This window comes from Aspergillus sclerotioniger (genome assembly GCF_003184525.1).
Source record: "Aspergillus sclerotioniger CBS 115572 chromosome Unknown BO94scaffold_2, whole genome shotgun sequence".
NCBI classification, from domain to species: Eukaryota; Fungi; Ascomycota; class Eurotiomycetes; order Eurotiales; family Aspergillaceae; genus Aspergillus; species Aspergillus sclerotioniger.
The window spans coordinates 1,772,939-1,796,448 of record NW_020290992.1 but is presented as its reverse complement, the minus strand read 5'-3'; the positions used below and the strand labels follow the sequence as shown (position 1 = coordinate 1,796,448).

General features: G+C 54.1%; 9 protein-coding genes across 9 annotated transcripts; 3 read left to right on the top strand and 6 right to left on the bottom strand.

Moving 5' to 3' along the window:
* Nucleotides 1–143: 143 nt before the first annotated feature.
* On the bottom strand, nt 144–1,493 carry BO94DRAFT_455350 (uncharacterized protein; the record flags this gene model as incomplete). Its single annotated transcript, XM_025607650.1, has 5 exons — nt 144–541; nt 595–659; nt 717–1,108; nt 1,169–1,276; nt 1,332–1,493. The coding sequence occupies 5 exons, from the start codon at nt 1,491–1,493 to the stop codon at nt 144–146; spliced, it is 1,125 nt and encodes a 374-aa protein (XP_025472844.1).
* Nucleotides 1,494–1,953: 460 nt separating this feature from the next.
* BO94DRAFT_601302 (sugar porter family MFS transporter) lies at nt 1,954–4,436 on the bottom strand (the record flags this gene model as incomplete). Its single annotated transcript, XM_025616382.1, has 9 exons — nt 1,954–1,957; nt 2,494–2,686; nt 2,745–2,875; nt 2,928–3,315; nt 3,373–3,614; nt 3,665–3,913; nt 3,960–4,215; nt 4,266–4,317; nt 4,368–4,436. 9 exons carry the CDS (start codon nt 4,434–4,436, stop codon nt 1,954–1,956), a joined length of 1,584 nt encoding a protein of 527 aa, XP_025472843.1.
* Nucleotides 4,437–7,336: 2,900 nt separating this feature from the next.
* On the bottom strand, nt 7,337–7,716 carry BO94DRAFT_530772 (uncharacterized protein). The gene has a single exon (XM_025610746.1). The coding sequence runs from the start codon at nt 7,634–7,636 to the stop codon at nt 7,346–7,348; it is 291 nt and encodes a 96-aa protein (XP_025472842.1). The 5' UTR covers nt 7,637–7,716; the 3' UTR covers nt 7,337–7,345.
* A 357-nt stretch (nt 7,717–8,073) lies between these two features.
* BO94DRAFT_620385 (tricorn protease N-terminal domain-containing protein) lies at nt 8,074–10,154 on the top strand (the record flags this gene model as incomplete). Its single annotated transcript, XM_025616929.1, has 1 exon — nt 8,074–10,154. The coding sequence occupies one exon, from the start codon at nt 8,074–8,076 to the stop codon at nt 10,093–10,095; it is 2,022 nt and encodes a 673-aa protein (XP_025472841.1). The 3' UTR covers nt 10,096–10,154.
* A 2,037-nt stretch (nt 10,155–12,191) lies between these two features.
* Nucleotides 12,192–13,121, bottom strand: BO94DRAFT_530770 (dienelactone hydrolase family protein). The gene is made up of 3 exons (XM_025610745.1): nt 12,984–13,121; nt 12,480–12,920; nt 12,192–12,413 (listed from the first exon to the last, which is right to left on the bottom strand). The coding sequence occupies exons 1-3, from the start codon at nt 13,069–13,071 to the stop codon at nt 12,205–12,207; spliced, it is 738 nt and encodes a 245-aa protein (XP_025472840.1). The 5' UTR covers nt 13,072–13,121; the 3' UTR covers nt 12,192–12,204.
* Nucleotides 13,122–13,685: 564 nt separating this feature from the next.
* BO94DRAFT_507564 (MFS transporter) lies at nt 13,686–15,499 on the top strand (the record flags this gene model as incomplete). The annotated part of the gene is made up of 2 exons (XM_025609621.1): nt 13,686–14,633; nt 14,696–15,499. The coding sequence occupies 2 exons, from the start codon at nt 13,686–13,688 to the stop codon at nt 15,497–15,499; spliced, it is 1,752 nt and encodes a 583-aa protein (XP_025472839.1).
* A 1,110-nt stretch (nt 15,500–16,609) lies between these two features.
* On the bottom strand, nt 16,610–18,288 carry BO94DRAFT_620382 (FAD-dependent oxidoreductase). Its single transcript, XM_025616928.1, has 5 exons — nt 17,462–18,288; nt 17,292–17,409; nt 17,142–17,237; nt 17,062–17,093; nt 16,610–17,006 (listed from the first exon to the last, which is right to left on the bottom strand). Exons 1-5 carry the CDS (start codon nt 18,161–18,163, stop codon nt 16,689–16,691), a joined length of 1,266 nt encoding a protein of 421 aa, XP_025472838.1. The 5' UTR covers nt 18,164–18,288; the 3' UTR covers nt 16,610–16,688.
* Nucleotides 18,289–19,030: 742 nt separating this feature from the next.
* Nucleotides 19,031–20,634, bottom strand: BO94DRAFT_601281 (cytochrome P450; the record flags this gene model as incomplete). The annotated part of the gene is made up of 3 exons (XM_025616381.1): nt 19,031–19,576; nt 19,640–20,215; nt 20,269–20,634. The coding sequence occupies 3 exons, from the start codon at nt 20,632–20,634 to the stop codon at nt 19,031–19,033; spliced, it is 1,488 nt and encodes a 495-aa protein (XP_025472837.1).
* Nucleotides 20,635–22,034: 1,400 nt separating this feature from the next.
* BO94DRAFT_601279 (FAD-binding oxidoreductase) lies at nt 22,035–23,503 on the top strand (the record flags this gene model as incomplete). The annotated part of the gene is made up of 2 exons (XM_025616380.1): nt 22,035–22,172; nt 22,229–23,503. The coding sequence occupies 2 exons, from the start codon at nt 22,035–22,037 to the stop codon at nt 23,501–23,503; spliced, it is 1,413 nt and encodes a 470-aa protein (XP_025472836.1).
* Between the last annotated feature and the right edge of the window lie 7 nt (nt 23,504–23,510).

Sequence of the window (23,510 nt, the reverse complement as noted above, 5' to 3'; positions counted from 1 at the left end):
GCCATTAGTCCCTTGCGCCAGACTAGACGCAATAGGCATGACGGTTGAGCAAAGAGTTCGATAAAGAAGATATATTATGGTTTTAGGTAATTAATCAACGCTAGGGACACAGAGAAAAGATATCAAGTAGGTAGACAGTGATACTACTCCCCCTCCGACACCTGAAAGGTCCGGTGGATGCTAACCTGGTTCCGCGCATTCCAGGCCTCGTCGGCCGGGTTCAAAACCTCCTGGCTGCTGTTGGCCTCGCTGAGGGGACTCCGAGCCATGGGTGATGAGACTGTTGTCACGGTTAGGTTGTTCAGTTTGTCTGGGACCAGGTCCGGACGCCAGTAGCTGGGATCGCGGGAGCTTTTCTTCGAGGCATCGCCTGTCAAGCTGGATAGGGGATACTGTCTGCCACTGGGTTTTCCGCCGCGTCTGTGGTAGGGATTGCTATCTAGAAACCAGCGGAATAAGGCCCGCAGCGTGACTAGACTGCCGGCGGTAATGCCGAGTCCGGTCTCCATGATGGACCAGATTGCGATTTGGTAGGTGGAGTCTGCTCTGAGTTAGATATGCGTTGCTTGATTGAGTGGTGTGCTGGGGACTTACAGAGGAAATTGATGTCTTCGTAGTAATGGAGAAATGGGAGCCGGATGATGACGGCGACACTTGCCCTGCCACAGGGTTAGAACTTGCAAGCGGGCTATTAACGGAGGGTCATGGACACGTACACAGCTCCTAGGCTAAGAACCCCTCCCAGGGCAATCTTGGTCCGGTTGTTCATTTGCAGACGCCATATCAAAAACATGGGCAGGATGCCCAGCGTGAGGTCACAGAAGATGGTAATACCACTGTAGAGATAGGCAATGGCCAGAAGAATCCGGATGGGTTGGCAGGTGCCGGTATGGGTTGGGTCGACCCGCAGCCAAAAGTAAGAGATCGGACGGCAATCCAGCAGGAGGATAAACCAGAACATCAGGCCAATGGCAATCACGACCCCGATGATGGCCCAGAGGATGATGCGATGCAGTCTGCGCACGGTGAGTCGCAGCAGGGCGAGGGCGATGGAGATCTTGGCCACGCCGGAGGACCAGAGATATAGCATCTGGCCGAGCCACCACCACTACATGTTCCCTTTGGTTAGCTCAGGTGTCTTGTAGGCAGGCATTGGAGTTGCTCGTACTAGAAGGGCTCGCTCATATGTCTGCAAATCCGTAAAGTCGTCGTTTTTATGTCCAATACCGTTTTCGGATCCAATGATGCAGCAGATGTCCAAGAAGATGAAGAGAGCCTGGCTGGGTCAGAGTCGGGTTCTTGATCGACATGAACAGATGGAAAGACTGTACCAGGGCGAGAATCATCAGGGCATCATCCCAGCCAAACGCCCGCACCAGATAGACCCGGACGAAGATGCGCAGGGCCACCGCAAGGGTGGCTATACACATCATCACCACCGAGACCACGAAGATGGCCAGACTGTGGCCCTCCAGGGGCATCGAGGCACTCATTCTACAGCTGGGATCAGGAAGATCGGACGAGCAAAATCCTTTCAGGTGGTGTTTGGGGTCATTATTGAACCCGAAGGGCTACCCCGTGAACCGGCGGACGGGCAAAGTTTCAGGCACGCGGGTCATCGTCATCGAAGAATAAGACGTCAAGACGGGGAACCATTTGACTAATAAGCGAACCAGAGGGGAATCCGATCAGAGACACCATTCTCTGCCGAGGACCAGGCTCTGGCTCAGCCGTTCATGAGGTGGGTGGAGACACGCCGGAGAATAAATCCAGGGGCAGCCCTTCAACTCCAAGCGGGGTCCCACGCGCCATCTATCTAAGCGAGTCAGATCCTGACTCGGGCACGTTTCACATTCTTTTTCCATCTCGTGTTAGACGGGAGGACAATGCGTCGTGCTGGTTCGCAATGGCTGGCCCAATGGATCCTAGTGAGGGTTTTAGCTGGAGTGCTATCTAGCTAGTGCTGCGTTCGAGATGGTGTTCGCAGAGATCGGCCCGTCCTTCGTGTTCCTGACTGGAGGTGGGCCCAAGCACGAGCGTCCTCTCGACGGGGATTCTGGGTTCTTTCCCTTTGCTACGCAGTCTTAGGGTTGCCGGGTTGATGCCACCCGCAGTCTGCCTGCATGGCAATTGCAGGCCGGGCTTGCTTCAGCAACGGAACAACAAACATGATGATCATAGAAAATCGAATGGAAGGGAAGACCGACGAAGGAAGAAACTTTCGGCCACGCGCCATGGAACGGCGCCGTGGATCGATGTTAGCGCGGCTCGCTACCAGATCACTAGTCGTGGTGAATGCGAAAGAAAGGGCAGGCTGACTCGAGGCGAGGCCCTTTCAGCTAAGGCTCCACTTCCACTGGCCGTGGCTGCCTGAATCAATCATAATAATAGACGCGTTTCATTTGCATCTAGGAATCCTCCTTTCGATGACTATCTATTCTGACCCAGCTCGTTCGGAATCGCCTTTCCCCTTCCCGGCAGCCCTACTCCTACTCGACATGGCTCACTGACGCCTCCTTCGATGAGTCCTCCCCAAGGGGAACCTTCCTCTGCCGCTGCAATTCCTCCTCCTCGCGCTGGACATACCGCAATGGTCGCTGGGTGCAAATGGCATCGGGGTCCCGGGTGACCACCAGGGCCGGGTTCGAGCGATAGTACTCGTCCAGGTCCTCCAGGGTCCGGTTCGCTGGTCGGATTAGTCCAGATGGTTTACTGAAAGACTGCAGGCTGTTAAAAAAACTCACCGGTTTCGGGGTAGAAGAAATAGAGGATGGGTAAGAAGGCCGCATTGGTGACCGTCCACACGATCCAGAACCGCCAGCCAATGTTCTGGATGCCGATCGGCGTGATTTCGACAATTGCAAAGTTGGTGATCCTGTCTCATACTTAGCAGCTGCAAGACCGACAGCTCATGGATAAACACCTACCAGTTCGTCGCGGTCGCCACGGCCGCACCCTTGGTTCGCATGGGCAGCGAATTGATCTCGGTCGGATATAGCCAGGGCACCCCCAGCATCCCAATGCCAAACGCGATATAGTACAGGAAGAAGAAGGCGACCGAGGCGGTCGCATATTGGCGATCCATCTCGGCAAACCGCAGGAGGATGGTGATGATCAAGAAGCACACAAACTGGCCGAAGGTGGACAGCAGCATCAGCCCTCGTCGACCAAACCGCTCGATCAGCGTCACGGCCATGCTGGCAAACACAAAATACACCGTCGCATTGCAGGCACTCAGCAATCGGGACATGTTGTTGGACAGCCCGACCGAGTTGATAAGCACCAGCGGAAGATAGTACGACATGATATTGATCCCTGTGCCCCAATTAGTCCACCGCCGACGAGATGGACGAGAAATGAGGCTGCACATACCTTGGAACTGTTGCAGAGCCTGCGTGCCCGCCCCGAGAATCATCCGTCGCAGGGTTTTGATGTCGCTGGTGGATCGGCCGGTCAACAGATCCCGCCAGGGCACGGCGTTGTCTTGCTCGTACTGGATACTGTACACGATCTCGTTATGCTGGGTCGCGATGTATGGATCATCCAAGGGCTTGTTCTCAATGCAGCAGAGAACCTCCAAGGCCTCCTTGGTGCGGCCGTGGCATAGCAGCCACCTGGATCGATCAGCTCACCAATGCCATGGACACTCAGGACTCGTACGTACCGTGGGGACTCGGGCAGCCAGGGGACAGTGGCAAAGAGAACGACGATGAAGAAGAACTGCAGGGCAATCGGCAGTCGCCAGGCCAGCGCGCCACCGTGGAACGACAGCCCGTAGTTGATCCAATTGACGATCATGAAGCCTCCGACATTCAAGGCCATCTCCAGAATCACCAGGCGTCCTCGCCATGACACCTGCGCGGTTTCGGTCTGCCAGATCGGTGCCGTGGAGGTGTTGATTCCGTTTCCAATACTGGCCCTGGTTAGCACACGCAACCTCGCAGGCAGGTCGAGCTCACCCCAGAATGACTCGCCCAACAAACATCTGCGCGAGACTGTAGGAGCTGGCCTGCAGGATGGTGCCAACAGCCATGATGGCCGTTCCGATCAAGATGGACTTCTTCCGGCCCAGTCGCTCGGCGATGGCAAAGGCTCCAATGGCCCCGAGGAAACACCCCACGTCGTAGATGGCCGTGACGGTCGACAGGGTCGTGGTCCTGTCTGGTCCCACAAGATCATGCACCTCGAGGAAGTTCTGCGTCACCACGATGCCACCTGCCTGGGTTAGACCTCGGCATCCCGATGGTATCAGGCAAGGGACCTACTGAAAAGCCCCTGGTCATACCCAAACAAGGTCATGTCCGTGGCGCAAGCAACCTGAGGGGTTAGCAAGCTGCGACAGCCTCGCCATATCGGACAGCGCTTACTGTGATCCAAAAGGTGAGCCATCCTCCGACTAGCCCAAAGTAGGGCTTTTTTGCAGCCAATGAAGCCATGTCGCGCTTAGTACATGAGTTCAGCAGCCTTCAATGATTCGAGTCCAGAACGGGGGTATCAGTCTTTATATACAGGCGGAAACCCATCGAAAACGCAGGGTAGGATGGGATCATTGGGTGGTCTTTTGCATGGGGGTACATCGAAGCCTGGATGAGGCTATCGCGCCATGACTGAGATAAGCAATTGACAAGAATAAATGACGCTGGTGGCACTGTCCATCTCAAGGCCGCCTTTCCCAGACCGGCCAGGTTGGGGGATGGAGGGTTACATCCGGGGCCCGATGCATGGGCCCTGCGTCATGGTGCCGGCTGATACAGCCCACGCACTCGTTTCTTTGGTGGAATATGTCTAGGCTAACTGGTTACCCCACGCATTACCCATGTTAATAAGCCCGGAGGACCGTGGGGAAAGAAAACCAGATGGAAATCCGGGGTGCGTCTGAAGAGCCATTCGGCTACGATGATTTGTCCGAGGGCTATCTGCAACCCCATCCAATACACTTGCTGCACCCTACTCGAAAGGGCCCTGATGAGGCGCATCCAGGCGCATCCAAGCTCCATGGTTTGCTGAATTTGTTGGGGTTCACAGCACATCGGATGGACCAGAGACCAGGATGGTGCAGTAGCACCCAGATGCCATCATCCCTTCAAACCACGGTTCCGTATGGATGATATCTATCTAGGTCTCTGCAATTGGGTGAAGGCGGACTTTATCTTCAGCTTTCAATCTTGATCTAGGTCCCCCCGTTATCTGAACCAGGCATTCAACCCGCTCCGAGTCCACCCGGATGGCTTATCTCTTCGGCAGCAACGCACGGGATCTGACTCAGGCTGACTTCATCTCAATCTGGCCACATCTCAGTTGTCGGATCCACCCCCGTGACCACCTCTCTGCAAAGCCGAGGACGTGCAGAGACTCTTGTTCGATGAGAGGCTACAGTTTGTGACCAATGATCAGCCGTTCGCACATCGTCTCTGCCGAAAACCCGGACACTTTGACCGGTACTTCACTCTGTTCTACGATGCAATCATATAGAAGACCGAGGTAATTGTTCTCAACCACCTGCATTTTAAACCCAGCGTCCGATAGCTCCTGGTTGCCAGTATTCTCACGGTTTGGGTGTCATCTCCTTCATTTGTGCAGCGGGGGTCTAGCATGGACCAAAGAGCATATGGAGACCAAAAGCACCTCGGTGAGCAGCACCGTAATGATTTCTACAGCCAATCGGCGGGTCTGGCGGGGGCATGGCTATGGCTGCTCCTTCTGGCTTTGCTCCATTTCGCGGACTCCTTTCCTTCCTTGCCATGATGCTGGTCAGTCGGCCTGGACGCCTCACGAGTGGAAATCCCCCAACTTATCCGGTGGTCGACCAGGAGTTGGTTTTGAATTACACCGCGATCAGCAGAAAAGGGCAGACCGAGCATGCAATGCAGGCCAGGACCGATCGTGTGTTTGTGCGCATATGCAACGCCGACATGGCCGCTACCATGACAGGCATCTTGTCTGCTGGCACAGGTTCGCATTGCAGTCGGTTGGGGATACTCCGGACCTATCGATAGAACTGACCAACTTCTTCGGCTCTGCAACTGTACTCTCGAAAACAAAAGAGCAAACATACCCTAGTCTGGTTCCTGAGTCGAGGCCCGGCCAGGCCAACCGGTTCCCACTCGGGAATGCAGCCTGTTTGGCAATAGCACAGCAGTTTTCTACCACCAACGCCTGAAGCCGGCCCAGTCCATATCATGACTAGCTTGGTGAGAATGTCGCTGAGCTCATCTCGGGGTGAGCTTCCAGCTTCCCACCGGCTATGAAAACCACACTCTAGGGCCGACTTCCCCATCCAAGGCCGGGTAGTTCACGTCGAAGGGACGGACTGACAGAACCCCGATGCCAGACCTGTCGGGGAGGAGATAACTGGGCTTTTCTTATATTTTATGATTCCCTGAAGAATCCGGCATCCTTGTAATCAAGCGTAGAAGCTGAGCGATCAGACTCTCGCATCTAATCAATCATCCGGGCTTGGCAGCGCAGACGCTACGAAGCGACCCCCACCTTACCAGCTCCTTTGGGAGCGATCAGCTCGTATTCAATTTGAAGCCCGGCTTCAGGATTCCACCGCGGCCGAGCACTCCTGTTCCGGCTTGGATTTGCCCGCCTTCTCATTCGGTGGGCTTCTGGTGGCGGTGGTTGTGGTTGTGGTTGTTGCGGGATTACTTCGGGGAGAAGGCCGCCTGCCCTAACTCAGGGATTGACAGGGGAGATTTTCACTTTCGCTCCACGGTCAAGCGCAATCAGACATGGCTTTGTTGTAGCAGTCGGTAGGCTGCAATGGCCAATGTCGGTCTGATCTCTTTGGCATCAATTCACCCCAAACGCGACCGGAGTTGGGTTGGCCGCCGACAGCCGGGAACAGGGGAGCACTGTCAGCCTGCAGCCCGGAGCCAGAAGCCATGGTAATCCGTGTGTGGGATTCAGATTGCAGGGAATTTTCCCCGAGGGGAACCCGGCCAATGCGGAGACGTTCTCTCGGCCCCGTTCCTAGTAGTAGTGACTAAGTAGTGACGACTAGTGAGGGCTAAGGAGGACCCTGCTCGTCCCTGCATCCGTGTACCGTCCCTTTCGACACCATCCCGCCTGACTGAAGAATCTCATGTTTATCTGGGGGCGTGGGTAGTATATATGGCTTCTTTAAAGTTCTCGGGTGCCTTCAGCGGTTCTGAAGCCAAAGTTTATCTCGAACAAGCAGACCAGAAACGGATGAACCGCACTGATCTCCTCCATGAGGGGCGAAGCCGGAGACTAGCCGAGGGATCCCGAATGCCAAGATGCCAGCCAAGTGAGCCAGCATCCTCATCATCCGAGTCCGTCCTCGGGGATATCAGACCCCAACGGGCACATCCTGCGGTGTTTAGACCAGACGCAGTCTAGTCCTGTCATCTTGGGCCCGGTCATCATCCTCCGACATCCCCAGCCAGGTTGTTCCTGTCGAACCTGAGCAGCATCGTCGTGGAGGCCCGATGCCGAGCAACCCGACAGCTCCAGGGCTACCATGAAGTGGGCTCAAGACGTTCAACCCACCGTTGTCCGTTCGAATCGTATCCCACGGGACGCCCATTACAACACAGAGCAGTGAAAGCACAGAGCAGTAGGAGGCTGGGAGCGCAGTGACACCCCGCGGGGGTAAAAGATATAGCCCCATCGTAGGAGTCCCGTCTCGATATCTCCGGTGTTGGTTCGGATTTCATATCCACCGGTCTTGGCAGCAGAGGCGGGATCCAACCACATCGGAGGCCGGTGGAGAAGAGCATACTAATGTCTCGAAGCTGAAGCGTGGAAGGTAATGTCACACCGTGCTGATCCTGCCCATCTCCTCCCGGGCGTGAAGTGATCGGCATTTCCTGCCGAAAACCAATCGCGGGCAACCCACTTCTTCAGGATATCGGTGTCGTTCCCTTCCCCATGTGGAAGGCTATTGCGAAGTCCGAGGTCTTGGCCGAGCAGGAGGTTTTTTCAATTCTTCCGGAGGGGCATGCTCCACAGGATCGTGAAGCTTAAGTAGGCCGTTCCCATGTGCCAAATTCTGTGAATATCCTTCTGCATCGTGAACAGCAGCGGCGAGCTCTGGATCGCATCACGATGCGTCTCTCCTCTCTGATCATACCTCTCTTCGGCGGCCTTGCCGCAGCCGCGTCATGCCCGTACGCCTCGATGACGCGCGGGGACGACACGCCCTCGAACATCGTTCCCCGTGGGACGCCGGTGGCCGGGAAGAAGGGCGTCATGCTGATGAACCGCATTGCGCCGGCCATCTCCGAGCTCTACGTCTCCAATGCGGACGGATCCAATGCTCGATTGCTGCTGGGGAACGCAAGCACATTCGACTACCACGCGCAGTGGTCCCCGGATGGCGAGTGGATTGTCTTCACCAGTGAGCGTGCCGGCGATGGGCAGTCGGATCTGTATCGTGTCCGTCCCGATGGCACCGACTTGCAGCCCATCTCCACCACCCCAGCTGTGGAGGATGCCGGTGTGATCTCACCCAATGGCAGTCTCGTGGCCTTTGCGGGCACGCTCAACAACTACAAGAGCAACATCTGGATCAAGAACCTCGACACCGGATCCCTATGGAACGTGACCAACTCGAGCGAGGTGGCGGGCGACTATACCCTCCCCGACGGTCACTTCCGGCCAGCCTGGTCCCCTGATGGCGAGTGGGTGGTGTTCACCTCGGATCGCAACACCCCCTGGCGCGGCCACAACAACATCAGTGGCTGGGAGCACGTCCAGGAGCTGTCCATCTACGCCATCCACCCAAATGGTAGCGATTTCCATCTTGTCGCCAACCGCACGGGTTACTGTCTGGGTTCGCCCAAGTTCTCTCCCGATGGCAGCCGTATCGTCTTCTATGAGATCCCCACCGAGCTGACGTACTATGCACGGGTGGCCGAGCCCGCCTTCTACGAGGTCAGCACGGCCATCGTCTCGGTCGACTTCGCCACGGGCACAAACCGCATCGAGCACGCGTCGGCCGAGTCTGGTGGCATCAAGCTGTTCCCTCAGTACATCGACGACAACACCGTCGGCTACCTGGTGAAGAGTCTGCTCACTAACACCACTTACCCGGGTTCCATCAACTATACCGCAGCGCAAGTCCAAGGCACCGTGAGTCCGAAGTACCGCAACGCCTCACTCGTAGGCTACCACCGTTCCCCAGCCTGGTCCCCCGATGGCAGCCAGATGGTCTACGAGCACGTCAAGTGGGACCCGGTCCGGCCCGTGAACAAGGAGCTGTACAGCTGGGACGATGAGTGGGAGTACCGCTTCAGCGACGTGTTCCCGCAGATGTCCCAACAGGGCAAGGTGGCGTATACGTCGCAGCAGACCAAGAACTCGTCGCTGGTGACCATGAACGCAGATGGCACCGGCACGGGCGACATCTTCGATGGCTCGCGGTTCCCCGCGCGAGTCAACTCCTCCAACACCAACGGCACCTTCCAGGCGTCATGGCGCGGCGATGGCGAGGTCCTGGCCGTGGGTCTAGGTGATTGGTTCGAGTACCGCTACACCAACCCCGGATGGGTGTATCTGGTGGCCGCCAACGGCTCCTGGGCCGTCCCTCTCACCAACGGCAGCACCAACGCAGGTTTCCCGACCATCTCGCCCGACGGCCGGTGGGTGGTCTGGCGCGAATTCGCGTACACGGCCAGCGAGGAGGTCGCGCCGCTGGGGCTGCGACGCATGGATCTGACGACGGGCGAGGTGGTGGCGCTGAGCTCAGCGTGGGATAACACGCCCATGTTCGCGCCGGACGGATCCAACCGGATTGTCTTCACGCGGCGCACCAGCTGGCCTATCTCGGGCCCGTTGGATGATAACTACGACGTGATGACCATGGCCGTGGACGGCAGTGACGTGAGGCAGTTGACGACATTGCAGTGCAATGACGCCCACGCCGTGTGGACGCACGAGGGCAAGATCGCCTGGGCATCGGGCATGTATGGCTTCCAGGACGAGGCCGCGATCTATGACAATAACCAGCAGCCGTACCCAATGATTATGCAGATGGAGGCGGATGGGTCGAATATGACGGTGCTGACCCAGAGTCGGTGGGAGGATACTATGCCGTTGTATATTCCGAATGATCTTTTGGTGTCGTGAGGGTTGCTGGTTGGTGGATCTTGATGTAAATATCTGTAGAGGGCGATTATTGAGAGGCTAGTTGAGATGTGCCAGTGCATCTGTGGATTTAATTACTAGATAACTATGACATGTGTTACTCCAGTTAGCATAAGGTAGAACAACTCCCCACGCGCGGATCAAATTTTTTAAATTTACACCATAACTACAAGGCTGTCAAACCCTAGGCTCGCTTCCCTGTCCCTGTTAGCTTAGCTTCACTGGTATACGTACCGTCGAACTGAATCGAGGAGGTATCAGGCTGATAACTATCTAGAAACTGGTCTTAGACAAGAAAAGAGAAGTAAGGCTGAATAATGCCGCGCAGCTATCCATAAGTAAGTGTAGACAAGTATTATCACTAAGCTTCCAAACTTATGGTTACTTAAAGACAGTGTTATTGAGCACGAAGAACAGAACTAGTTAAGTATATGAAAGAGTGTCCTTATATATCCTATCCTTCGTATACCAAGTTATATACCTTCCCGTATACTGTATACCATATACCATATACCATTCCATATACCATTCCATATACCCGTGGTCACGTGATGCGTAGTCGTTCCGGGCGTTGGTTACTCGAACCGAGTTTCTACCTGATAGGAGTCGCTGATAGTCCGGGCGTTGCCTTGTCGGTGTCTTCTGCCTGACGAGTCCGCCTTACTAGTAGCTTAACTAGCAGGGGTCCGTAACAGTGCCCTAGTCACACTGTGATAATTATTAAAGTAATTTTTTATAAGATTTATAGTCTCTGTATTAAGTTTGTTATAAAATTATAAATAAAGATAGCTTTTATCTTATTAGTTCTAGTATAATTGACTTGGTGTTATTAATAATCTGGACTTACTGACTAGTGTTTTTAGATATCTGGGTGCAGTCTCTTATTAATATATAAATAAATATATACTTTATTATTACTTTCTGGATGTAAGAGATAGTATATATCTATATTCAGATAGTATGTGGTGTTCTGGAAGGGGTTGTTTTAGAGGTTTTAGCAGGTAATGATATTTATCTTTTTCATAGCTGTTTTTTGCAGGAATGGTATTATAATCTGGTTTTTTAATCAGCTGTAGTTGTATTGTATGATGTAGAAGGTCTGTCACAGTATGACTAGGGCACATCCTTGCTAAGGCCTCGCATGTGACTCCATGTACTGTTAAAAAGTCTTTTATCTTTATAATTTTATTTATAGTCTTAAGCTTTATTATTTATTAACTTATATATAACTTAACTAGTTATCTATCTAAATTCAAATTATCTTAATTAAATTTATTTATTTGAATTTTTTATCTTATTATCTTACTAGCCTGTATCTTAATATTATATAATTTCTTCTTAAGATAATAAATATTTTAAAATATCTGTAATTCTGTTACTTTTATATAATTTAAACAGGTTAAATAATCTTGTCTAATATATTTTTATATATATTTAAGAATAGAATAGAAAATAAAATAAAATATACTTTTTAATAAGCTTTTCAGTAAATAAAAATCAAGTTTTTTAACACAATATCTTAATAGTAATATTATGATAATAATAACCCGGATAAAAATAAGTAACAAAACAGATATAAACAGTTATATAACTGAAAAATAAATATATAACAGGATCTGGAGATCCAGCAAGGTTAACATCATATTTTATGATATTTTAATAATTTATATATATATATAAATAATCTCTCTGGAGCTCAGAAACACTTGTACAGCAAGGCCATTAGTACAGCCAGCTATATCGGGTCTATGAATTCTACTACTACTACTACTACTACTACTACTATCCATTTGGCATAAGCGGTTGCCTGATTGATTGTTGCCTTATCCCGGATGCAGACTCGGTGTGAGGCTTCCAGCTGGCATAGGAGGACTGACTCCTGCCAGATGATCATGGTCTGGTTGGAAAGACCCTCACTATCTTTTCGATGTAACCATCATTGTAAATCTGTCGTTGGAGGTAGACCAGAGTCATCTCCACCGACTATCTCATAGGAATACTCTTCTCCTCTAGATGCGACCGTAACAATGACATCTCACGAAGCATATGAATTCTATTGATATTCAAAGTATATATATCCAATCTCCATATTTACTCCCTCAAATACTGATGAAACCACGACACAGCCTGAGCGAAGCTCTGCTCCTTGGCAATTCTCTGCTGCCTGACCTCCATATCACACCGCACAGCATACCCATGCTCGACATGAGAATACAGCGACAGCTGGTATGGTTGGCCCACCTCCGCCAGGATATCCTCACTCTCGCGACGCTTCTCCGTAGGGAAGAGAAAGTCCGAGACTACATCATTCATCCATCTCAGTTAACCTGCACATCAACGACCAGAGAAATCAGGCATAAACTCACCCGCAGCAGCAATACTCAACGGCCCCTGAATACCCTTCAACTCCTCCGCCTCCACATTCACCGGATGAGCCATGAAGCCCGCGTCCACCTTCCCAGGCTTAAGATAACGGACGACATACTTGCCACCATAGCAGTATCCGACCGCGCCAATACGCTTACATCCCAGCTTACTGCGCATATAATCCAGGGTCTTATCGACAATCGGGTCCGTGACGGGGGGCAGGTGCTTCTGCAACCATTTCATGATATCGAAATCCTCTCCGTGCTCGACGGGTACCGGATCATCGTTGAAAAGATCCGGCATCACCACGTAGTACCCATTATCGGCGAATTGATCCGCGATCAATTGCGAGTTGATTAATTTGGGACCGAAGATATCGGACAGAAACAGGATGGCGTTGTGGGTCGATTTGTTGGCGGGGGCGGACACGTAGGTGTAGACTGGGGAGGATGCACGTTAGAATGAGATGAAAAACAGGAGGGGAGGAGGGAGGGGGTCCTTACTGCCGTCAATGTCGGTCACCTCCCCCTTGGGAGTGCCTTTGTGCAGATGGCCGCCGATGCAGCACTGAGCTGGGGGTAGAGAAGTCATGGTGGGCAAGCGGGCAAGGGTAAACAAGCAAGATGAATGGTATTTTCCCCTGTCTGTCTGTCTGTCCGTCTAAGACAGTCAGTCAGCGGGATAGGGCTTGTTTTTCAAGGCGGATAAGGCTGCCACGTAGACGATGACCTCACTTTTGGGGTGATTCGTTGCATCGGTGTGAGTTCATGCAACCGCTCGGACACTCGGCTCGTGGGGGGGTTTAACACCAACCGGAATGGACGGGGGATTGGTGAATGGCCGGATCCATCCTGGCCAGGGGATGCAACCATGGAACCTTGTCGATCCTTGCGGTATGCCCTCAAAAAACAGCGCGGGCCTTGCTGGTCTGACCTCGCGCCGCCCCCCCCCCTTGCATGCCCCTTAGGGCTGGGGAAATTGCGTGCACGGAAGCGGTCTACTACAGGTCAGATGCCCCCTTAATCCTTCCATACATACCCTGGTCAATACCCTGGTCAATACCCTCTAGTGGTTATTATTATTATTATTATTATTATTATTATTATTATTATTGTTATTGTTATTACGGAGGAGTATCATTTATTCGATTCGATGATTCCCCTCTTGTCCCAGACAACCAGTGACACCGCACCACCACCCCGATCATGGCACGAGTCTTCTCCAACTCGGCAATCGGCGTGATCCTGCGCCTCGTGTCGGGCGGGCGTCTGTTCACTCCGCGCGAATATCGTCGCGATTTCACCCTCCCGCCGCCCTACCAACTGGCCGCGAGTAATGCCCTCGCCCAGCAACAGCAGCAGCAATCGCCCGAGAAGACAGCACCGTCAGCGGATGGAAGTACGTTGTTCAACCAGGCCCTGCCCCGAGACGACCCAGTCAAGGAAATTGATGGGATCCAAGATGTCACGCTCCCCACTCCGGCTCCCACGCCGCCCTCGTCGTCGTCGTTGCAGTCGCCCTCGTCGTCGTGGATTGAGCCCGAAGTCATGCCCGACGGCACCATCCTGGTGGATTGGTACTCGCCCGATGACCCGGACAACCCACACAATTGGTCGTTTGCGGCCAAGCTGCTGGTCTACGTCGAGGTGAACCTGTTCACCTTCCTGGTGTTCATGGCAGCGGCCATTGTGGCAGCCGATGAGGGTCAAATCCAGGACATCTTCGGGGTCAGCCGTACCGTCAGCTCGCTGGGGCTGGCCCTATACGTGCTGGGCTATGGCATGGGCCCGATGATCTGGAGTCCCATGTCCGAGGTGCCCGAGGTGGGCCGGAACCCTCCCTACGTGATCTCTGTGACCATCTTCCTGATTCTCGCCGTGCCGACTGCCCTGGTCAACAATGTCCCGGGGTTCTTGATCCTGCGCTACCTGCAGGGCTTCTTCGGATCTCCCGGTCTGGCCACGGGGGGTGCTTCCCTGGCCGATGTGACGGCCATCAAGAACCTGCCGTATGGATTGTACATCTGGGGGATGTGCTCTATCGCAGGGCCGGCCATTGCCCCGACCATCTCGGGGTTTAGTGTGCCCGTCAAGGGCTGGCATTGGGCCATGTGGGAGATTCTCTGGGCGGCAGCATTATGTTTTGTTATGCTGGTGAGTGACCCCCTCCTTCTTCTTCCTACTCCCAGTGACCCTTCTAACCACTTCAATTCCAGCTCTTCCTCCCCGAAACCTCCGGCCCAGCCATCATGCATCTCCGCGCCAAACGCCTCCGCAAACTGACCGGCAACCCAGCCTTCCGATCGCGCTCCGAGATCCAAACCCAAAACGCCACCGCCATGCAAATCGCCTACGAAGCCCTCGTAATCCCCTGGAAAGTCAACGCCCTGGACCCCGCCGTCCTCTTCACCACCGTCTACATCGGTCTCGTCTACGCCATCTTCTACTCCTACTTCGAAGTCCTCCCCCTCGTATATCAAGACATCTACCACATGAACCTCGGCCAACTAGGGCTCATCTTCCTCAGCTGCGTCGTGAGCTCCCTCTTACTAATCCCCTTCTACTACGCCTTCGTACACTTCTCCCTCAATAAAGCCTTCCGTCGAGGCGAGTTCCCTCACCCCGAACATCGTCTCGTCCCGGCCATCGTGGGAAGCGTGCTCATCCCCGCCGGATTATTTCTCTTCGCGTGGACGTCCCGGGCGTCGATCCATTGGATCGTCCCGACCATTGGCCTGGTCATTGAGGTCGCGGGCATGTCGCTGGTGCTGCAGTGTATCTTTAGTTATCTGTCCGTGGCGTATATGACCTACAGTGCGAGTTTGTTTGCGATGAATGATCTGGCGCGTGCGAGCTTGGCCTTTGCGGCTATTCTCTGGTCGGGGCCGTTGTATGATCGGTTGGGGGTGGCCAGGGGGACGACGCTGCTGGCGGGGTTGACGGTGGGGTGTATTGTGGGTGTGTTGGTGTTGTATTGGTTTGGGCCGTCGCTGCGGAAGAGGAGTCGGTTTGCGGGGTAGATGGATTTGAGAAGGGTTTGAGCATGGGCAGATGACTTGTTTCTTGGTGGGGATGATCTTGTCTGGTGGGTTTGGAGGGGAAGGGTTCTGGTTGTGTATTGTCTAGTTGCGTCGGGGATGTCACTAGGGCGGTTTTTACTTTTGAGATTCTAGACTTTTATTTATTTAATTTGATTGGTTGGTTCGTTGAGCAGGATTACATGATTACATTGTAGGTGTGTTGCCGGGGGGTATGGTTGCGGATGCGGCGGTATGGAGGACGGGTAATTCCGGGTGGTGCTTAGCATGGCTTGGCAGGTATGGTGCTCAAAGGGGGTTAGTGGGGGGCTGTATTGGGCTAGAGTGGTATTTCCGGTTATGTGGTATTGAACCTTGACCCCGCGGAGTTGAACCAGTGGGATTATCATCAAACTGAGAACATAAGTTTTGCGATATTCTTAATTTTAGTGGAGCTTCTCAACTAGAATACGCTTACAGTATGGATTCATAAGTATCAAGCATGAGAGGGTGACAATATATGTTCATTTGACTGCCAGTATTGGGCATGTGGTTGATGTACGGAACTCCTGTAGAGATATATATTTCCACTTGGGGCAACGATATGGCTTCTACCACTGTACCAACTCACTGAAACGTCTAAATAGCAAGGAAGAACGAAGTAAAAGCCACAATACATTTCTTTAATTAGAAGTAGTGTGTATGAGCTGCAACAATGATGATCTACAGCTGGATTGGACTGTTGTGAAGGGAACGTCTAATGTATTCGATGAGTTACTTCAATGGATTAAGGGTTGTACTGTGACTTAAGTGACTTGAGAACCCGAATTAGATGTTACAGCGAGAATTGAAACCCAGATTTGATTATTTATATGTTCGACTAACATCCTCATGCGAGCATCTCATTATCAGTCGGCAGTGTTGGCAGTGTTGGCAGTGGAGAGATTCCGACATGATAATCCCGGGCATGCTTCCATCACCAATGTCCGTAGCCTAGAATCCCATGCGAATGCTCGAAACAGCGACCACCGGGATTTGATGCCCGGATCGATCTTCGGTGGCAAGTCCCTTGCAGCCCCTTGCTTCCACTCCCCACTTGACAGCACCGTCTACGTGGATAACGAGCCTATCTCGCTCGTTCAGCCAGCCAAAGCCAACGCCATTCATTAAACATCTAACAGTAACCACACATCTAACTCAACATATCCAGCGCGTGCACGCGAGGCTGGTATCCATACAGCGGGTCGGTGGCCCATTTCCAACACCACGTCGGAGCATATGAGAACGCGATGCGACGGGCAATTGGCCCCAATCCGTAGGGCAACCGTCCCGTATGCACCTGCGCAAAGATGCTCGAGTAATACACCAGATTGCGCGCGCGTGGCTCCCGGCTCTTGCGGTAATCGACCAGCACATTCCGCAGCACCTGCGGATCGTTGGATTGGCCGGCAAAGTAGGTGTGCAGCCCGTTGGCCAGCTCGCCTACATCCTCAATGGCCTGGCAGGCGCCCTACAGTGCAGTTCTAGTTAGCAATGCCACTCATTGGAGAAGATTCGGGATTTACCTGGCCAATAAATGACGTCATGGAGTGGGCAGCTATAAAGCAGTCAGTCTGGATCTTACTCATGCATCGGATCGTCTTACAGTCTCCCACCAAGGCCACTCGGCCAAAGGCCATCTCGGGGAACGCCGTCTCCTCAAACACATCACTGGCCGTCACTCGCTCGGCAATGTCGACCACTACACCAGTCAGCGCCCAGTAATCGGATGAGAGGAGGAGGAGGAGAGACAAACCATCACGGACGGTGCCATTCTTGCCCATTGGATGGAAGCGGTGGCCATACACCTCGTTGATCATCTCCTTGGTTGCCCCCTTCCAGGTGGAGCGCGTGATGGTCTTGGCCTCGGATTGCTAGCCAGTCGGGGACATTAGTCTTACTCCGTGCAACGGATCAGAAACATACCTTGACGCCGACAAACCATTGGCGGTTCTCGATGCACGGCCAAGAGGTCAGAATGCAGTCATCGTAGAAAACCCAGGTGGCCACCCCGAGATCCTCGGGCCCCCGATGCGTGAGCGGGTACGAGATGCCCGTCATGTGGGTGCGACCGGTGAAGCGAATGGTGTTGACGCCCGCCAGCCCTTGCTTGTCCGCAAGGAGGCGTCGAGTGATCGACCGGATGCCATCAGCACCCACCAGCACTTCGCCGCTGAACTCCCGCCCATCTGCCAGGCGTACCTTGACCACCGGCGAGCTGGCGTCGTCCTCGAAGCTGACCACCTCGGCGTCCAGGATGACGTGCTCCGTCCCGGTCGCCTGGTACAGGGCCCGGTGGAGCGAGTGTCGCGGCATCGAGTACATGGAATACCCATAGGTCCCCTCCAGCCATTCAAAGTCGAGCACACTCCATTTCGTCGTGTTGCGGAAGACCTGGATTTTGCGCAGCGGTTGGCCTTCCTTCCGGATCATGTCCATGAACCCCAGTTGGTCCAAGAGTCGGAGGGCATTGGGGGCCAGCGAGATACCAGCACCCACGGGGGTCACTTCAGCAGTGCGTTCCAGCACCTTGTAGGTCAGTCCAATCCGTTTACAGATGTTGGCCAGTGTCAACCCCGCAATACCTCCACCGATGATCAAAACCTGGACATCGGCCTTGGGAGCCATGATGAGAAAAGGCCACGGGAAGGAAAAGAGAACAAAAACGAAATCGGAAGAGTGGGGGAATGTAAAAGGCCTGGGACCCCGAGTGTGTGGTAAGACGTCTGGAAGAGTAGCTTCGGGGTACTTCTCAGCTGGATCGGAGCCTACTCCTTAAGTATCGTGCGGAATCTCCTCTCGGATGGGACTGCTCGCATCGGTTACCGTATCAGCCACGGTCGGAGCGGCGGCATGAAGATGGCTGCAGATGCACGTTCATCAAGAGACAATCGCCCTTCGTGGACCGGTACGTTTTGCCTGCACACAAAACAGGAATCTAGTGGCCCTCGTACGAAGGGATGATCCGCACCGCAGCGTCTGGAAAGGGTAAATCCATGGGCCCAATTGCGTGCCTTGCATATGTCGGTGAGAGGAGAACAAGAACCGACGGCGCTAAGGAACGGTGACTTTGATCGGCTGAATTAGAGCCTGTGGCATGTCGTGTCAGACTCGTCCATTCGACGGAAGGTACCATAGACGCCCCGTTGGGAGTGAGGGTTGGGGGAGAATGAGCGGTGGCCAGTTGGGTCTATATAGGGCCACGCAGTGTCTCGTTTCATCTCCCCGGTGGGATCAATGGACATTGGTTGCGTGATAGTACGGAATGTGAAAGGTACGTATGAAGTTGAATCCTACATCGATCACTTAGACCACGAATATAATTCTAGTGAGGCGAACCAGAAGGCTACAGGCGCTAGACGATATGCGCTAGGAGTCCAGTAGGACTGTGTACAACTCATGCTACTGTCATCATTCAAGCTTGGATTCAACTAAAAGCTCAATGCCGTATACCAGGGCATCCACGTGAGGCCCATCACTTAAATCATCCAACACCTAAGCAGCAGACTTCCTCGGCTGGAGACGAATGCGCGCATCGCCCCGCAACCAGGGACTGCCCACTTTACTAAAGTCCATGTCGGAGATTTCCAGCTTGGCCGGACCCTGGCTGCCCCATTGAAAATCGTAGTTCTTCACCAGTCGGGACACCAGCTCGCGGGCGATGATGCCGGCCATGTTCTCGCCGGGGCACCGATGCGAGCCCGCCCCGAATTGCAGAAAGGCCGCGTCAGTGGCGTTGTTCAGGTTCTGCAGGCGTGCAGTTGGGCGAAGCCACCGCTCCGGCAGCCACTGATCGGGCTGCTGGTAGATGTCCGCATCGTGATGGGTCAGGTAGGGCGAGGTACACACCACCCAGTTTTCGGGCACGGTGTAGCCATCCTCCAGCTTCACCGGACGATGGGTGGTGCGATACATGTGCACCCCAGAGTAGTGACGACCGCTCTCTTTGACGCACGCCAACAGCTCAGGGGATTGATGCACATCACCGTGTTCCTTGAACGACTGGCGGATGGCTTCCACGTACTGTGGGTTCCGAATTAACTGCGCGGAATGTCAGTCAGATTGTCCAGATATCAGAAATAGTGTGGGTATGCAACGACTCACCTCCATGGCCGTCCAGGCGATACTGGCCACGGTACTCGTATGAGCCGCAAACATGAGCACCGTGTGGTGGGAGGGATAGTACTCCTGGAGATGGGCTGTGCGCGGATCCTCCAGCGTATATGTGATGTAGTCGAGCGAGCCCTTCCACTGCTCCGGATTCTGGCGTCGAATCGCCATCTGCTGCTCAAAGATCTCGGCGAAGCGGTCGCGGGCCTGTCCCAGGCGTCGTGCCGGGGGATGCGAGACCCAGTCAGGGAGCAGCAGGTTGAGGGGATGGCCAATCTCGTCTTCCATGCGGTGCAGCAGATCGTAGAGCTCGTCGATGTGGTTGTCGTAAAAGTCCTGTCCCATGAGGGTGCGCACAATCACGCGATGCACATACTTGGATGCTTCGTCGAAGATCTTGACATCCGGCTGCTGGCTCCATTTCAGCAGGGCCTTGTCGGCTTCCTCGCCTGCCAGCTCGGTGTAGCGGTCCAGCGTCACCTTGCGATTGATGCCGCGGTTCAGCGAGCCCACCAGGGTTCGGAAATGATCGAAATACCCGGGGATGGCGATCTTCTTCAAGAAAATGCCCTGGAAAAGATGAGCGGGGATTATTCCCAAGTAGAATAAAGAGAAATGCCTACAATACCGCCCCCAAAGGACCAGATATCTTCCTTGACATCCACATACATGCGGTTGAGCTGGGTGCCGCGGAGATAGACAATGTTGGCGAACAGCAACTTGACCTGAAAGATCGGGCCACACTTGTTCGTCGCATCTTTCACGAACCCAACCGGAGTGTTCAGAAAGGCCAAGGCATCTCCGATGAGAGGAAAGCCCAGTCTCGGGGTGGGAAACGCTTTGGAACCACCAGCTCGGCGCCACTGGAACAGGACCAGCAAGAACAAGAGCGTCCCAACCACGATACTGGGGGAAGCGAGCAGCTCTTCGCGGCCGGCCAGATGGGCCTGGAAACGGGCCTGAAGACGGGCCTGAATATCCTCAATCATGGTTGCTCACGGGGCACAGATGGGGGATCGGAAATCCGAGAGATGGGCACTTCAGCTCCAGCAGAAACCTCCGGTGTCCGAACACAAGACATAAAAGTCCTGACGCTGACCACGCCGACCCTTGGTTTCATCGCAGTCGGTTGCACTGCATAAAAGGTCCGCGGAGGATTTAACAACGCCCAGTGTGGCAGGATGGCAGCCCTCGAGCACGGGCAGTCCGAGACCGATGATCCTCTCCCATCGCCTGCAGGAAGCAGGGTCAGCGACGGCTTCGTTGACTCCTTGGGGCTCCCCGATCGTCCCGGATTGCAGGACGCGTCACCCAGGTCTCTACCATGTCCCGGAGGAGACTGGATGTTATTCACAGCCGGCAGTGGCTGCAGTACCGTCCACCGCAATTTGAAACTGCCATCCCAATGATGGCTGCCCGGTTGATTTTAACGCCTGGGATGGGCATTGCATATGCACATGCCCCAGCCGCGACCGTGGCGTTGCTGAATGATTGACTTTGGGTTTGGATCGGCGCCTCCTCGCATGCTGGAATGCTGACTCGTGTCAAGCCCGGGCCGATGGAGATGGCAGGTCATCCCCCCCCCCTCCCTGCCTTGGTGTGTGTAACTCGGAGCTAGTATCCGGCGACACATTGAAGCCTATTTTTGCACGTGTAGTATGACGCGGCGGTGGTTGAGATACAGTCGGAAGATATTTGAGGTCGAAGGGTGTGTTTGGCGGACAGATCGTGCCCTTACATGGGGCCTGCATCTGCCCTCCTATTTGGGTATGTGCATGTCTTCCAGGAAAGCGGTCTGATCCATGAAAACACTGCATCTGTGTGTCTCTCATCTATCGAGTCCACTTGTCTTCTTGACCTTCCATGCAGGGGTCTACCGGGTAATTCCACTCTCATTGCGCTGGTGGCTGGCAATGACTAGACTTTTCTGGTGCCGTTTGCTCACGACTAAGAGGTCTATGCCAATCTTCCACAGACTAGTGACTGCCGGACAGTGGATCCCATCGGGAGAAGACCGATGCGTGTCAAATTTAGCTGGAACCTCGTCGATGGTGGATTCACACGGAGATTTAGTCGATGCAAATGGGTATGGCTGGGCAAGCTTTATGCCATGCGACATAGATCAGAAGGGAATTGATCTTGACGAATCACAAGCAAGGGGGCACTGGATAAAGAGCCATGTCAGACATACGAGCATGTTGATTCGACCCGGTTCCAACAATGGATAGCACCAGGCACCATCGTAACCAGAAGTATATCCTGGCGCCTGTAGACGTGGCGCTCCCGCCTTTTTTCATCCTCTGCCTTTGTTCTTGGACCCTCGCTCAAAATAAGTAAGCTCTCTTCCATTGATTCCAGGTTTACTCCGGTGTGAACCTCTTGTCACAATATGCACTCGATCACTGCAATTGAAGTTCTCAAACTGCGCCAGCTGCTGGCAGGCACCAATGCCGAGGTCCTGATCGAGGGCGAGCCTGGGTACGCCGAAGGCATCAGGAGATGGAGTGACACGTGCGAGAAGAAAGCCGTAAGTTATCCCCGCGAAGCAAGCTCAACGGCACCGCTCACCACTAATATGTCCAGGGTGCTGTGGTTCTTCCCACCACTGCGGAGGAGGTGTCCATCGCTGTAGTCTTTGCGGGCAACCACAAAATCCCCATGGTCGTTCACAATGGCGGCCACTCTACCAGCGGAGCGTCCGCGACCGAGGGAGGCATTGTGATTAGTTTGACCAAGATGCGCGGCGTGGTGGTCGACACCGAGCAAAAGACCATCACGGCCCAGGGAGGCACCGTCTGGGAAGACATCGACCGTGCGGCTGCTCCGTATGGTCTGGCCACCGTCGGAGGCACCGTCAACCACACCGGCGTCGGAGGCCTGACTCTGGGTGGTGGCTATGGCTGGCTGACAGGGCGCTACGGCCTGACCATCGACAACCTGCTGGGTGCGACCATCGTACTGGCTGATGGCCGCATTGTGAAGACCTCCGAGAGCGAGAATGAGGATCTTTTCTGGGCCATTCGGGGTGCTGGCCAGAACTTTGGCGTCACCACCGAGTTCATCTTCCAGGCCTACGACCAGAAGAACGCCGTCTATGCGGGTCTATTGAGCTGGCCGGCCTCCTGCCTGCCTCAGATCATCGAGTTTGTCAACCACTTCGAGGACGACACGAACACGGGCGACATGGGCATTTTCTTCGGCTTTTGCGGTGCCATGCCCGCAGGGCGCGTCAGTATCGTGGCCGCCATCTTCTACAACGGCCCCCAGGACGAGGCCGAGAAGTACTTTGCCCCGATCCTGGAGCTGGGGCCTGACATCAACACGGCCACAATGATGCCCTACGAGAAGTTGAACAGCATTCAGAACCCCATCGCCACATACGGAGGTCGCAAGTCGTTCAGCGGGGCCTTTGTCAAGCTGCCCCTGCAAGTGGACTTCTTCCAGGAGATCCTGGAGGACTACGCCACGATGATCCAGACCTATGACGGGACCAGTGCCACGGCGGTCCTCTTCGAGCTGGTGTCTCACAAGAAGGCCATCCTGGTGCCCAAGGACAGCATGTCCTACACCACCCGAGGTGCCTGGTACAACGTGGGCTGTGCCTTCCGCTGGGAAGACCCCAGCCTGGACAAGACGATGCGCGAGATGCAACGGGCTCTGATGCGCAAGGTGGGCGATCGTGCGGGTGCCGGGGCGCATGCCCGGGCATATGCCAACTACTCCCACAGCGATGGGCGTGCGAAGGATGTGTATGGAGCAAACCTGCCCCGTCTGCAGATGTTGAAGAAGAAGTACGACCCGGAAAATGTGTTCAAGAAGTGGCTGAACCTGCTGCCCGAGGAGGAAAACACGAAGTAGTGGATTA

What these genes read in the sequence shown, in the direction of transcription:
- BO94DRAFT_530770 (XM_025610745.1), bottom strand. Translation starts at nt 13,071, where the DNA reads ATGACTTCTCTACCCCCAGCTCAGTGCTGCATCGGCGGCCATCTGCAC. An exon ending in GGTGACCGACATTGACGGCA is followed by an intron (nt 12,921 to 12,983) that starts GTAAGGACCCCC and finishes CATCCTCCCCAG; the next exon opens with TCTACACCTACGTGTCCGCC. An exon ending in GTTGAGTATTGCTGCTGCGG is followed by an intron (nt 12,414 to 12,479) that starts GTGAGTTTATGC and finishes TGAATGATGTAG; the next exon opens with TCTCGGACTTTCTCTTCCCT.
- BO94DRAFT_530772 (XM_025610746.1), bottom strand. Translation starts at nt 7,636, where the DNA reads ATGGGGCTATATCTTTTACCCCCGCGGGGTGTCACTGCGCTCCCAGCC.
- BO94DRAFT_620382 (XM_025616928.1), bottom strand. Translation starts at nt 18,163, where the DNA reads ATGGCTCCCAAGGCCGATGTCCAGGTTTTGATCATCGGTGGAGGTATT. An exon ending in GAATGGCACCGTCCGTGATG is followed by an intron (nt 17,238 to 17,291) that starts GTTTGTCTCTCC and finishes TGACTGGTGTAG; the next exon opens with TGGTCGACATTGCCGAGCGA. An exon ending in AGTGGCCTTGGTGGGAGACT is followed by an intron (nt 17,094 to 17,141) that starts GTAAGACGATCC and finishes ACTGCTTTATAG; the next exon opens with CTGCCCACTCCATGACGTCA.